General features: G+C 37.9%; 1 protein-coding gene across 1 annotated transcript in view; it reads left to right on the top strand.

Annotated features, from left to right (window-relative positions):
• LOC103781686 (CLIP-associating protein 2-like) overlaps window positions 1-15,346 on the top strand; it is a gene marked incomplete at its 5' end in the record, with an annotated part of 44,903 nt that overhangs the window by 6,354 nt on the left and 23,203 nt on the right. The window contains 7 exon segments of the mRNA XM_008949406.1: window positions 866-967; window positions 6,380-6,550; window positions 7,484-7,591; window positions 12,147-12,253; window positions 14,752-14,775; window positions 15,220-15,343; window position 15,346. The exon segment at window position 15,346 is cut by the window's right edge and continues 111 nt beyond it. Of these exon segments, the coding sequence (XP_008947654.1) occupies window positions 866-967; window positions 6,380-6,550; window positions 7,484-7,591; window positions 12,147-12,253; window positions 14,752-14,775; window positions 15,220-15,343; window position 15,346 (637 nt within the window).

Genomic DNA, 15,346 nt, shown 5'->3' with positions numbered 1-15,346 from the left:
GGGAATGTAGTACACAACTGCTGTTTTCTTTTATGAATAGTCTTTCAGTTACCTGTAATTCATCCAACTGGGGTCTTCCTTTCTTTTGTAGTTTCACTGTATCCTCTGGATGTTAAGAGGAGTGGGGCTAATAATGCAGAAAGGTTTAACCCAAACCCAAAATGCTTTGGCATTCTAGAGACAAATGAATCTGCTTTTTGAGTTGTAAAATACTCAGTTTCATCTGTCTCTTCCTCAGTTCTATCTGTTCAGTAGTACTTCCTGATAGCATGTTGTCACGGAGAAGTACTTCAGTGTACTTAATCTTTGCAGAATGCTGTAAAAAGCTTGAGAAATCATGTAGAAGTTGATGTGACTGTGGCCAGGAAAACAGTAGAATCTTCAGTAAGGGGATAATTAGTATTTATATTTCTAAAAAGAGGAATGAAGTCAGGAAGAGACCTCAGAAATCTATTCCAAACATAGTCAACGTCGTTTTTGTAGTTGGGCAAAAGCATAATTACAACCACAAGTAATCATGAGCTGACTGTAATGGTACAGCAACAGTAGCATATGCATTGCCTATAATAACTTTTTTTTTTAATCAGCCTGTTCAGGAAGCAAGAACTAGCTCGTTCAGGCTGTTGAAATGATAGCATGTAAATATTTTACTGAAACATGTAGCATCAGAGAAGTATTTTGACTCCTGAACTATTAAGCCCTTAAAGGTGTTCAAATTTCTACTAATTATCCCAAGCGAATTTCCACCAGTTGAGTTACATTTTGCTTCTTTACCTACAGAAACATAAGAAAATGTTAGTAAAGCTGATGCTTTGCTTTCTACCTTGCTGTGAAGAGCTGATTTAATGCCAGTTTTCTTTCCCAGGCCGTATACGGACCAAGCTGTCGACGTCTGCTGTTGGTATTGGAAATTCCAAAACAGATTCCAGGGGCCGGAGTAGAACCAAAGTGGTGTCACAGTCTCAGCGTATGTATTCCCTGTTGGTCACTTACACCTGATAAAGAGGCCAAATGCTTAAGCCTATATTCATTGACCAATGGCTACAGTCAAAGTTAATTTTTTAAAACAAAGCTACATACTGAGTTGTTGTTCTGTGCCTTAGGTTCATCATCGCCAGACAAAAATGAAGGTATTTTTTTTTCAGTGTTTTGGGTCAGTGGTTATTTGCATGCTTTTATAATTCATGTTGTTTTTCTCTGGAGACAAAATACTAGGTTAGGTCTTAGTTAACCAATTAAATTAGATCATGTAACAGGGAATGAAATCTACCCTTAAATTCTGTCTTCATTCTAACTTCTCAACATTCTTTTCCCCCCCCTTCTGACCTTCCCAACACAAAACACCAGTAAAGTTCTGTGTAAACTTCTATGACCCATAGACAAGTAGTATGTGAACAAATTACATTTCTTATGACCTATGGGTGAAGCATGGTGTTCTCACTGTTACTGGCAAAACCTAATCTTCCATTTTTATAAAAGTAGTATTCTTCATCTAGAAACAACTGTGTTTTAAGCTAGGCACTACTCTAGTTCTTGGGTATATACCACCTTTTTTATTACTGATGTTACCTTTACTTAACTCTTCTCTGCAGTAAAAATACCAAACCCTAACTTTATAATCAGTTACTTAGCTTATATTGGATCAAAGAGTTAAGCCAGGCAATTTACTGTGTGCCAGCAAATCCCCAGTCCTTTTCTGTGTGAGTTTAGAATCCAAAGCATATGCTAAATTGCCCTTCTAGCTGAGCATTTGGTTATTCATCAAGAAGTTGTGATGACCTCACACATCTTGGCACTGGCTGACCTACAGTAATTTGTTCACACGTCTGATGTCTCCAACAGACATCTTCTGACTAAGCTCTAGTGTTTCTGGATTCTGAACTAATTGAGTGAAATTATTGAAAAGAAGAAAATTAAACAATAAAAAATAACCAGTCCTATAGTTTGTCAGGTCTAATGTTATAAACCCAGTAAATTACACAGGTTTTGAAGTTTCTGGTAGATATTTTTTGCTGTCATTAACCATATCCACTTTGTTTTAATAAACCCCTTAATTCTGTGTTTAATGGCAGAAGTACCTTCATACCAATGACTGCATTTATCATAAATAGAATTACTTCAGAGGTTAAAAAAGCAGGGGAAATAGTTCAGGGAATTTTTCTCCCCTGTTACAGTAATTCTCATTCAGTTTTACATTACATGGCTTTCCAACTAGTGCAGTTGGATGAAATGTGATCCAGTGCTTGCAGTTTCTGTGAAGATCAAGTTCAGAGAATCTGAATAGATAAACACAAAATAATAAAATGCAATAACAGAAGTTCTTAATTCATTTTTTTTCTTTGACAGTGCTCAAATCCCACAAGTGCTTGTGGGTTCAGTGCTTGAAAATAATCAAGTTACTACTGGCTGGCCCAAAGGTTGTGGAAAACCTGTTTTTCATTTTCAGTGTTAAGCTGACATATATCATGAACAAAGAATATTTGGATAAATGATGTCAGGGGGAAGAGAGCTAACAGTCTCATCATTTTTTTTTCTTTCCCTTTATGAAAAGCTGTGAGCAGTACCTGTAACATTCTTTTCATGACTATTAGGAAATACTTAAGCTTTTTGAAAATACCTTCATCTTTTGAGTAGATTTAGTAAATTCTGAAGTTAATCAGTTTGATAACCTGGGGGAGTGGTTAAATTTAGCAGTGTAAGACTTCTGTGATCATTGTCATATAATATTAAACTGTATATTCAGGGAAACAAGCTTTTTCAATTTTTTTTACAAATAATGACAATTATGTAAGTATTTTTCCAAGAGAATTCATTTTTGCACAGTGTTAACATCTAAAGAGATAAGTTGAATTGGTATTGAAATAACTAGATTTGTCTATATGTGATGATGTCTGAAAATGAAGTGCATGAATGAATCTTTACAGCCTTTTATTACTACTTCTGTTCAGAACTGATGGCTTCAGATAGCTCGTTATAACCTGTCAGTGGGGGAGAACAAGAATTCTGAGATGTTTTAAGGAAGATAAAACAGGGCAAATATAAATGGACAGGTGAAGGAGAATTGCCAGGCACTGTATGCCAGCTATTTGGGTGATGCTGCTTTATGTGACTGAAAATTTTTCACAGCATTGTGGTGACATGCTTGATGTTTCCATTCAGGGCATTGGGTTAGGTCCCCAGTTCATAGTGGGGAAAATAGCTTCATATTCAAGTTTTTGTTGTTTAAAAACTATGGCAACACAGATGCTTTTGTAAATTTAAGGTTATGGCTATTTAGCTCTTTTGTTCAAAGATCATTTTATGAAAGACTTGCAAATTTGAAAGTTTTTACAGAAGACGCTTCTTGAGGGTTTTACAAGCCCTTTGCTTGTCCTCTTTTGTTTTTAAATTGTACCATAAAATAAATGCATATACAATGGCCCATGCTTTTATTCTTCTCTGGAAAAAAACTGTTCATTTTTTTTCCCTACCTTCTTGTTTGCTTGTCAGCTAATTGAGCAAGGCATGCTAAAATTGCACCACAATCTTCAGAGAAAAAGAATTAAATTTCTGAATGGAAACAAAGTCTTCCTTTTACCCTTCAGATGAATTTTAAAAAGGAAAACCTGAAATTCTGTGCAAGTCTTTTTGGTTGTGCCATTGTGATTGATTTCCTTTGTCATCCACCGCACCTGCAGCTCAGCTCCTTTACTGTCTGTCTCAAAAAAAGACATTTTGGCCTTGTGTGTAATTTTTTTGTTAAGCTGTTGAACTTCTCAAACCTTTTTGGCAATGTAATATTCTTTTAAAGTTTTATGAAGGCTACAGTTTCGTGTTTAATTGAAACGTAATTCTTCAGTATTATCCAGTTGTTGATGAGGAAGCTGAAGAATTGTCCTTTGCTTGTGCAGCTTTGCTTCATCTGCTTTGCACATAAAGCATCTGAGTTCAGTTCTTCAACTGTGGAAGCAACTTAAAAGCACTGCTTTAGCATAACCCCCTTGTGGCTTTTTTTCCTGTGTGAAATGACTAAAGCTTTCTTATTTCCATTTGCCATCCATTTTTTTAATCTGCTCTGCTCCCTCCCTCTTCATGGATTATAAACCCCTACCCTAATCCTGCCTTTACACTTGTTCAGGATCACAGTCTGCTAACCCCATTGGTGGTAAGAGTCTACAGAATTTGTGTATACCTCATTGTTTGATCACCTGTTTGACATACCTCATTTAAGGACCCTATTCAGCAGAAATTCTGCCTCACTTTTTTTTCCATAGGCTGCACTTCCCTAATTGGATGCAATCCCCATTTGGAAAGCAGTGGAGATGGGAGGGTTTGTCATTTTTGGAATGCTCTATTTTAGTTAATCCTTCTTGCCTTATATGTTTCAATTACATGTACTACTCGTGGTAGTACTTCAAACAATGTGCCAGTAGTACCATAATATTTTGGGGATGTTAGGCTTCATTTGGTTTATTTACATGCTAGTGGTACACATAGCAGGTCAGACACTGGAAAAATGGATTACTAGAAGAAGTTGCATCTCTATATATTCTGAAAAGGGTAAGCTGAAGTTTCTGACCTATTGAAGACAACCTTCTAAAAATCTCCAGCATTGGATGCAATCCCCATTTGGAAAGCAGTGGAGATGGGAGGGTTTGTCATTTTTGGAATGCTCTATTTTAGTTAATCCTTCTTGCCTTATATGTTTCAATTACATGTACTACTCGTGGTAGTACTTCAAACAATGTGCCAGTAGTACCATAATATTTTGGGGATGTTAGGCTTCATTTGGTTTATTTACATGCTAGTGGTACACACAGCAGGTCAGACACTGGAAAAATGAATTACTAGAAGAAGTTGCATCTCTATTCTGAAAAGAGTAAGTTGAAGTTTCTGACCTATTGAAGACAATCTTCTAAAACTCTCCAGCACAGTGAAAACTTTCCCAGTATTGTTGTCATTTTAAACAGTGCTGGAGGCTAGGAAGGAGTAGTAATCTCAGGGCTAAGCTGAAATGCCCTGATGGGAGGAAACTGCCAAACCCTTAACTTTTGCACATCACAGTGCTTTTGTAGGTTTGCCTGTTGGTGCTTTTTTTTATTTTGTGCTGTAGAAGTAATGCTTGTTTTTTCCAGGCTGTGTAACATTTTATTTACCATTTCTGCTGAATAGGTCCATAGTTTGGAAAAGGGATTTTGCTAAATAACCATTTCAAGTTTGAATTCAAACAATGACTCCGAAAGTATATGCATGGTACATTTCCCTTCCACCCAGCACATGTTTGGTTTTGTTGGGGATTTTGTTTCTTTTCCCATAGAGTGAAGCTTTGATCAACTTGTCTCTTTTCACACATGCCTCATAAGAAGTAATCCATGAAACTCACTGGAGATGTTGCATGTGACATGTGTAGATCTGTTAGCATAGCTGTGGTCATACAGTTACCTGATGATTTTTAAAAGCTTAATGAAGGGTTTGTGTCTGTATGTAGTCAACCTTTGGTTACAATTGTTTTGCTTTTTATTTGCTCCAATTTCATCAATTCTGCAGCTGGGAACAATGTTTATATCAACTGGTGGTATAAGTTGGTTATAACTAGAGAAGGATGGATTGTTTGTAGGGCTTGGAAATTTCCTGTGGCTGCAGTATCAAAATGAGTAATCAGTGACCAGTTTCTGGTAGCAAGTGCAACGCTGGACATGTACAGCACTCCAGCATGCATTTTTGATTAATAAGAATATGAGACACTTTTATATGTCTGGATCAATTTTGTTACCTTTTTTAAAACAAATTGAAGATTTTCTTGGAATTTGTGGGCTAACCTCCACAGGAACAAACATAAGTATTTTAATTGTCCTCAGTGATACATTGTTTAGCTTGTCAGAGAATAGTGCTTGAGGACTCTATGCCTTTAAAAGCAAAGAAGAGCTCAAATGTTAGGAAAAAAAATGTTCTTTTATTATAACATTGGTTGCATTGGAAGAGCTGGGATAATTATCACCAGTTTGAAGCTGCTCCATTTACCTTTCTGGAAGTTTTTTCTTTTTAAATGGAAAATGTGAGTAGTGAGACCATGTAGTTTAAGAAATGAGGACACCAGTGTTCATGCTGGGGGCACTGGAACTGTTGTTGAAGTCTAGAAATAGTATTTACAGTTTCTTGAGTCTATCTAGTTCTAAATACCATGCCAAGTGCTTCCTTGCATTGATATTATGCCTTGTATGTAGTGCTGTAAGAACTTGGATCAGCATTTTCTATTTCATGTTTTTACCTTAAGTTTTTTCCAGATCATTTCAATCTACCACCAATTTCCTACTAACTTTAAGCATTTTTTTTGTTGTTCTTTTTAACCATGTTTGTTTATCTTCTACACAGTTACTTACTTTATTTATTTCGCCTTCAGCTGGCAGTAGATCTGGGTCCCCTGGAAGAGTTCTGACAACCACCACACTTTCCACTCTGAACACAGGAGTGCAGAGAGTGTTAGTGAATCCTGCAGCTGCACAAAAAAGAAGCAAAATCCCACGAAGTCAGGGATGCAGTAGAGAAGCTAGTCCTTCTAGATTGTCTGTAGGTAAGAATCACTGAAAACTTTTTGGGTTCTGTTTATCCTTTCTCAGTTTGTACTGCGTATCTACAGCTTGCATTTAGTTGTAAATGGCTGATGAAATTAGAGTAGATGTTGATAAAAATCTAAAATGTGCCTTTTTTGGGACTACTCTCTGATATAGGAGACTGTTTAAAATGTAAGCTGAACCTTTTTTGCAGTCAGAATGCAGTAGTTGTTCTTTTCCTCACCTCCCTTTCTTCTTTCACTTTTCTTTATTTCTTATCCCTACCCTCAAAACACCCACATCCGTTGAATGAAAGTGTGATACCATTTTGAAAAGATCTTTTTTGTTACTGTTGTGAGTCTTTTGTGTGTGTACGTGTGTGTAAGACAATTCTTCTGTGATAAGAAAATGAATCTCCAATGCCTCACGTTACAACTCGATTACACTTTATTTCAAACAATATTATTGAAAAATATCAGTTGATTTCAGTGGTATTGCTCCTGTTCTTTGTGGTTTATTTTGGTTTTTACCATAATTACATAAATTAACACTTTCCATCTTTAGAAAACTGTGGGGGTTTTGTTTCTGTTACTGTTGATTAGCTTGCTGTTGGGCACAAACTCAGAACCAATACTCTGTTCATACTTTTTGTTACTTGTTTCCTCTGTTCTTTTCAAGAGGCTTTTCAGTCGTTCAGTAAAGAACTGGTAAATCCCCATTTTTAGCTGTGCAAAGAAGTAATTTCATTGTCCTGGTTACACTTAAAATAACCCAGCACAATCAAGAAAACATTTGGGAGCAGTTACGACTTAGAATACGACATTATCATCAGTGTCTTGTCTTGGAAATACACCTTTGATCTTGCTGCAAAACAGAACTGCAATAAAACTGCAACTTTTCTTGTGTCTTCTCCCTTCTGTGCTGCTGTTTGTCTGTACCCTGAATCATACTAGCGAGAGGCAGCCGCATTCCTCGGCCTAGTGTGAGTCAGGGGTGCAGCCGGGAGGCCAGCCGGGAAAGCAGCAGGGACACGAGCCCTGTCCGCTCTTTTCCACCCCTGGGTAAGTACCCACAGCCCTTGGCCTGCATGGCTCTCCTTGCCCTCTGTGATTTGCACCTAACGAATCCGTGCCTCCTCCATTTAGCTTGTAGCCGGCCACCATTGTTTTCCCTTCCTTTGGCTCACCACTGACTGATGGAGAACTGACCAATGTGTGAGTGGGTTGCGCAGCTTTGCTCATGGTAGTCATATCTTCAGTACCAAGGCTGGAGGAGGTGTGTGATGAGCAGCACCTAGACACTTCTTGAGGGCCAGTTTTGCTTTTGGAAAGTTCTTTTTCAGTCATGTATTTCTCCTCTTATTAGAGCACTCGTTGCTTGGATGCAGTTAGAGGATCCATTTCTCCCTGGGCAGCTGGAGCAAGGCACAGAGTGTGGCTGCATCCTCAGCCTGGCCCTGCAGCAGCTGCCAGGCTCTGCTGCTGGTCACAATTGCTCCCTCGTCAGTGAATCATTTGTGTCTGGAAGAAGAAAATAGGCCTTGTTTTATGTCTCTGCAGCTATATTGTTATTATGTATGAAAAAATAATAAAAACTTTTAACTACTTGCTATGAGAGCAAGTAAATCTGATGGTGCAGATAAGGGAGCAATGCTACTGAAGCAGAGCCGTGTTCTGAGGCTGCTTTCCAGTTTCTGAAAGCAGACAGGACAAGTAGCAAAACCCTACAAGTGTCATAGAATGCTTTTGGCTGGCAGGGACCTTGCAAGGTCTAGTTCAACCCCCTGCAGGGAGCAGGGACATCTACAACCAGGGCAGGTTGCTCAGAGCCCTGTCCAGCCTCACCAGGAATGGTTCCAGGGATGGGGCAGCGAGTAGGTGAACAAAGTACAGTTTATCTGTATAGAGCCAAGGGGTAGGTAAGGGAAGTAGCAGGTGTAGTTACACAGGGAAGAGGAATCTTTAACATTCACATGTGCACAGCCACATTCAATCCTCATTTCTAGAGCTGCTTTAAGCAAAAGCTTTAGTTTCCCTTACTGTTTGAGCTTCAAAGATTTTGCAAAGTTGTCAAGCTGTTATCTGTTCCTGAAGTGTCAGTAAGCACAGGAGCATTAGTTTATTATTACTTCATTACAGTTAAGGACTGGGGAAGTTTCTCATCTCCAGGTATCCTTGTCAAGGTTGCTGTGAAGTTTGTAGTAATTTGTGATATTTTTTTACTTATTGGTTAGTTTTATGGTTGGTTGTATTACAAAACTATCTGGAAGATAGTATCTGAAACGGATCCTTTCTGATGTTCTCTGTCTCAGTCTTCAGTATGTCCCTCTCCCTTTGTTTATTCAAGTGTAGTTGACAGTTAAGAACTTCAACACTAGCTCTTAAACATAGTCTGAAAATAGTAAAGGTCTGGTTTCTATCTCAAATGAGGCACCCAACTGTACTGCTAACGAGCACTGGAAGTCTGCTGAGGTCTGTAAAGGCAGTATGCTTCCTGTCAGTCAGGGGCTTATTGGGCAAGAACAGATTAATTGAATGAAAGCTGTTTCAATAACTAATGCTAGTTTGCCCAGATGCTATTTAATTGGGAAATTAAGTTAATAGACATGATGCAGAATCCATTAGTAAACTCGTGTTTTTTACTAAAGCACAGCTGGCAGAACGTGGTATTGCACACGTTATCATCTTTGCTTTTAAAAATAAGGGTATTTTCCAGATCTGTCATCCTGTTCTTGCTGCCTTATAGCTTGACTTCAATTGTATGCATGCAGATCTGATTTGCATTTTATATTGAGTCAAATGCTTGTCATCTTCAGAAATGTGTCATTAAACTAATACCATAAGGTGGGGACATTGGGACAGATGCTGCTTGAGGCTTTCTTTTTATTGATGGAGTTCAATTTTTCTGTTTGGAACAACAGGTTCCAAATACAGTTTGTTGTTGTATTTGTACAAATACCAATTGTACACTCTGGATATTTATCCAATTTTGGATACAATGGGTTGAGTTTTTTTGATAGCACAGAGAATGCCAAGTGGCACATACAGAGATTCAGTGTTGTTTTAAAAAAAGAAGGCAGGAACACCTGGAATAAATGAGGATTCCTGAGATGGCTTCTTTGGATGATTTTGAAGGCCATTCAGTGTTTCATTGGACTGCTTTTGTCTTATGGGATGCTACTAACTTGTATCAAAAATACTGATTTTGGTGGCTTTCTGGGGTACAAATGAAAGATGAGCTAAGGCAAATTCAGCTCTGTGTTCATAACTAGAGTCTTACATGAGGTTGGAGGGGGGCTTGTAGTTGGTGTTGCCTTTGATTCTCAGCACAGAAATGTTTCCTTGCAAATGTGAAGCTGTTTGAGGCATGAAATGACCCAAATGCTACATAATTGCTTCTCTGAATACATTGATGTGAAGTGTTTATGTAATTTCCCATCTCAGTTTGAGTTTATAAATTGGGAGATAATAGCCACTCTGAGAAGGAAGTGTTTAGTAAATGATATGGAAGTGACTATTTTTTTGTCACAGTTAATATTAAATATCAGATGAGTATCATTTCTGTATTTTAGCTAAGAAATTGATGCTTTGAGTCTATTTAAAACCTCATTTTGATTCATCTTTTTTTAAAAACGAAATAAAAAAGTATATGCACAATTTTTGTGATTTGGGGGATACAAAGAATATTCCTGCAACCCCTCCTTTGGCTATCTCGGGTGTTCTCAGGACTTGGGACCATTTTGGTCTGCCCAGACATGTGATTCCCCTGGTGTGGTTTTGTCCATGTCAGGGTTATTGGATTCAAATCAGACACTTAAATTGTCTGTTAATCAGAGTAAGGGATGATTCACTTGATTCCTAGTTTCTGTTTATATTATTTTATGTATCTCAGAGGTATAAAATATTTGCCTTTAGAGTTATTTGTTAAATAATAAGATTATAACTGGGGTTTTTGTCACAGTAGATGGATATTAGAATTCAAGGTAAAATTGTCATAAACCAGTTTTATTGACGTGGCTGTAAAATTCTAATTTAAGTGAACTGAAGAAAGAAGATGAAATGTTTAAAAGCACATTGAGTTTACAATTACTTGGTTTAAGAAAGAAAATGTTAGCAATGGTGAGTCAGCTTCTTTAGAATCTCTAGAAGGTTTTATACAAGTGTCAGAGGGGGGAGCATACTTGGGTTTTGTAAAAGGCATTAAGGATCTTCTGTTGCCACTTTGCATAACTTCAAAGAATCTCAATGACCTGCAGTAACTAACATAAATGTTTTTATTCCAGATATTGTTTAAATAAAATAATACAAATGTGACACAGGGTTAAATAATTTTAAGCTTTTAGTTGAACTTGAATAATTTTAACTTTCACCTCTAATGAGTTTTTGCTGAGATTTACTTATCTGTACAGAGAGAACTCAGGTTTATGCCAACCATCAGCTTCTCACAGTACATTAGTGCAGCAGTCACTTGTTGCAGATAGTGTCTGGTACGTGAGCTCTGGCTTGAGCACGTAGAATTAACTCTGCCATGGAAGACTGGTGTCAGTGGAACTTTCTAGGTACTCCTGAGGGTTCTGTGTGTGAACAAGCATGTGTGTCTATGCATTTTCCCTTCCCTCAACTCCTACGTAATTGCTTTTAATCTGCTCTTAATCTTTTAAATTAAGAAAAATGATGCATGCAAATGCCCAGCGTACCTAAGCCCATATAATTCCATATAATCAGATTCTGTATAATCAACGAACTTCGCTGAAGATTTCCTCTCTGTGTAATACTCAGTTTCTTGTGCTAAAGCTGAATCTTGTTGATAAACATTGTCTTGTCCATCTGAACAACTCTTGCCATGCTTTGATGCCGTGGTACTAGATAGGGTTTATATAATCCTGTTATTGCAGCTTCCAGACATCACTCCAGATCCACTGGTGCCCTCTACACTCCTGATGTTTATGGGGCTACAGGTGAAGGATGAGTACACTTTGCTGTCATCTGTGCAGTCATCCTGGATTTTTTTTTTCTCCCACCCACTTGGTTATTCTCATAGTTCAGTTTTACAAACATTATTTATATTAGTTTGAGTTTTGTGGTTTTAATAATCCAGATAGATGTGTTTATGTTGGTAGATTTCATCTCCACCCATTCCCTCCAGCGTTAATCCTTTTCTTCCCTAACAATTTTATTTTTAGTTCCAGAAGAACTTTAGTTATCCATTTTTCAGTATTTGTAGAGCATTCTTTATGCATGTAGTTTTCTAATTCAATAGCCTTCCTTTTGTATTTGTTTTCTTTTTAAATGAAAACAAAAACCCAAAATGAAGAAGACATTAAAAAAAAAAAGACAGGTTCTTTCAGTTAAAATTGTTTTGTGGATTTTTTTTTCCTTTGATATTGGAATAGAATGTTCCTATATGACTCTGGTGTTTTCATTTCTTACTTTTTGCTGCACCACTAAAGACTCCAGAAAGACAATAACCAGTATTTTAGCCACTAGAGAGTTTATTAGAAACGTGAAGCAAGTGCTTTTCTTCTGCTTGGGTTTTTTGAAGTGAATGTGGTATTTATGTCCCACACTGCTGTTCTGACTGGGCTCTTTGTGTTCATTTTTGTTGTTGTTGTAACAGGTACTGGCTTTGGAATTAGTCAGTCGAGTAGATTGTCATCATCAGTTAGTGCCATGCGAGTCCTCAACACAGGTTCTGACGTGGAGGAGGCCGTAGCAGATGCTTTGGTAAGACTCTCACACCTCTCTGTGTAGGATAGAGATTCTTAAGGTGTTTGGTACCTGCTGATCAAAGCATGCAACAGAACTTCTCATTCGCTCTTTTACTAGCATCTAGCTGGGGAAAAAGAAACTGAATTGCTACAGCTTTGAAGTGTTGGAATTCTTGTTCCTTTTAGAAGTCTTAATGTTTGATAAATGTACTTTTTCCACAAATAAGAGGAAATACTCTTGGGCTGATCTTGGTCTGTTGGAATGGCCCAAGGAGTCACTTCAGGCAGCACTAGCCAGCAGCTTCCCACATCAGCCAGACAAGCTCTGGGAGAGGCTGAAGGCTTGTCAGAGCTGGGAATGATGACAGCTAAAGCACGCTGCTTACCAGAAGCCTGGCTTCCATTGCAAGTTGTTCTTGATGCTGAAGAGATAAATGGCTTGGCAGGCAGGATTTCATAAGTTTAGGGTTTGTTTTCAAAATGTTTTTCTGACTTGAAAATGATGCCATTCTCTCTTCACCATGAGTGTTCTTTAAAAGGGGGGGGCTTGGTTCCTCTGCCACTCTGCTGCAGTTACCAAACTGAACACAGCATATGTTTTAATGTTTTGATGTTTCCAGCAGCAAACTGAAATCCTTAATTGAAAATACTGATGCTATGAACCAGATCCATTTTCATCAAGTATTGTGTAGTATTTGCAATTCTTAAAAAAATTTAAGTACCTTTCAGAGTGCTTTAAGGAGTTCATTATTGCTCTGTTTTAACCAAAAGATTACTTGGAACATGAGTAAAAAACCTATGAGTTTAATTATAGCCAGATAGGACTGAACAGAGACAAAATTTCAAAGGAAAAAAATCTGAAGAACTCCATCACATTCTTAACCAATAAATCAATAAATTGCCAAATAAATACTGTCTCCTTGACATATGGGTTGAAAATTTTGTGTGCTTTCACTGGCACGGAGATCAGGATATGTCAAATCTTGCCAAAGGACTCATGGTGAGATTGAGTGATATTCCCCCTGCCCCTTTCTGATACTCTAAACTTGCAGGAAGTTTTCTACAATGATGGGGAAGGCATGTTAGTAAACTGGGAGTCAGCCTGGGTCTTGGAGCTGGGAACAATGGAAAAACAATCTGTAGAACATGAAAGGTTTCCCACTATAATATGAAAGCCTGTGATGCAGGTTTATCAACACTGGTGCTTCTTGAAGAGTATCTTTATTACTTTTACAACCTTCACAGCTTATTCAAATTTAGCTGGGCAAAATATCTAGTAAGAATATAAATTGAGGAGGAACTTGTGCTTCCAGTGACTGCTCTTGAGGCTTGAATGTGGCCTGCAATAAAGCTAGTTCATGTAAACTGCTTTGTGTCACGTGGATCCCAAAATGGTGTGATGCTTCCAGAAATGTTAGAGGAAAAGTAGTTTGCCTACTTCAGCTAGAATCTGTCATGCCAAAGAAGGATCAAGAACAGCAGCATTTTATTACCATAGTATTTGCATGCCTGGTTGCTGAAGCCAAAGAGGTATTAGTTTCTGGCTAATACCTGGTTTAAGTATAAGACAGATGAAATGCAGCAATTTGGTCTTTACTTATTTGTACACCTTCTGCTTTAGCACGGTCCTTGGCATTTCAGATTCTATTTCTTTAAAAAAATTTCCATTACTTATGGTGACCCTTTTCAGAAATGCTCCTGTCTCTGTGATTTTTTTCCCCTTGTCTCCTATACATGTATGGGAGCTTGTTCTGCTTGTTACAAGATGTGTTGACTAGTTCATCTTGCCATAATCTTTGAGTTAGACTGCAGTCAAAAATGAGAACCTTGTGCCAATGTGGTAATCAAGGGGAAAGCAATCACTTATACTGCTGCTTCTTTGAGTATGTAATGAACCTGAATTTTTAATTACTAGCTCCAACTCCAAAATTTGAATGGCAGAGTTGTTTTGCAGAGGTGTGTTCTTCCTTTTAGCATAAATAAGCTTTTTTCTTTTTTCTTTTTTTTTGTGCTGGCCTTTAGCATGTTGTGTTTTGTTTTCTTGGCTTGGGTTTGTCCTTGGGGGATTTGGGATTTTGCATTCTGTCTTTTTTTGTCAGGCATTGCTGTGGTAATTGTCGCAATGACAATTTAGATATTGTAATCAAGTTCAAGACAGATGTGGAAGCTGATGGGGAAAATACAATTTAAATGAAGGTTTCATGCTTGGATAGCAATTGACTCTGTGTTGAGTCTTCATGCTCAAATATCACTGTGTAAGACACAAAGATTTTGACAGAGAAGTCCTTGTGATCAACCAGCAAATGATATTTGATATATCCTGGGCAATGGAAGCTTAGCAGGCTACTTTCTGGCAGTGCATGATACATTCTGATCAGATACAGAGCTAAGAAAAACATTTATATTAAAAGTGATGTGTTTTCCAGTGGCAGGTAGTTTAGTAGTCTCAATGCTGCTGTGCCTTACCTTCCTGTTCTCAATTTCTGTTTCTTTTCAATAATTTACTGCTAACAGCTCTTAGGAGACATACGGACTAAGGTATAGAAACTATTTTCCTTCTTCAATAGTTTTGTATTTTGCTGTTAACATGCTTGATACAAAGTAAGTTAAATTGACAGACTATGTGGGTGTAGACCCGGTTCTTGTTTTTATAACATACATAAAGCTAGTAAGTGAAGTAAACAGTTTTTAGTACAATATTTGTCACTCTGTCATGCAATTTTATGGATTTTTACCAGTAAAGCTTCAGCTTCATCAACCATAAGTCTTCTCTGCATTTACTTCACTTGTCCATTTGGAATACTACTTGAAAATCTTTTTGACTTGATTTGACCTGCTTTAACATTTGTGTTGGAGTCACTTGTCCCTGCAGGGAGTAGGGGTCCCACTGGTGGTTGGAAGTGTTGCTCTTGCTATGGACTGTGGGTGTGTACAGTGTCTGTTGGAGAACCCAGACTGACAAGGGGTGTTTCTGCACCACAGAAGAAGCCTGTGCGAAGAAGATACGAGTCCTACGGGATGTACTCGGATGACGATGCCAACAGTGATGCATCAAGTGCCTGTTCAGAGAGGTCCTACAGCTCTAGGAATGGCAGCATACCCACCTACA

The sequence above is a fragment of the Merops nubicus genome, unplaced genomic scaffold (assembly GCF_000691845.1).
Source record: "Merops nubicus isolate BGI_N331 unplaced genomic scaffold, ASM69184v1 scaffold7201, whole genome shotgun sequence".
Lineage (NCBI taxonomy): Eukaryota > Metazoa > Chordata > Aves > Coraciiformes > Meropidae > Merops > Merops nubicus.
This window is presented reverse-complemented; position numbering and strand designations above follow the sequence as displayed.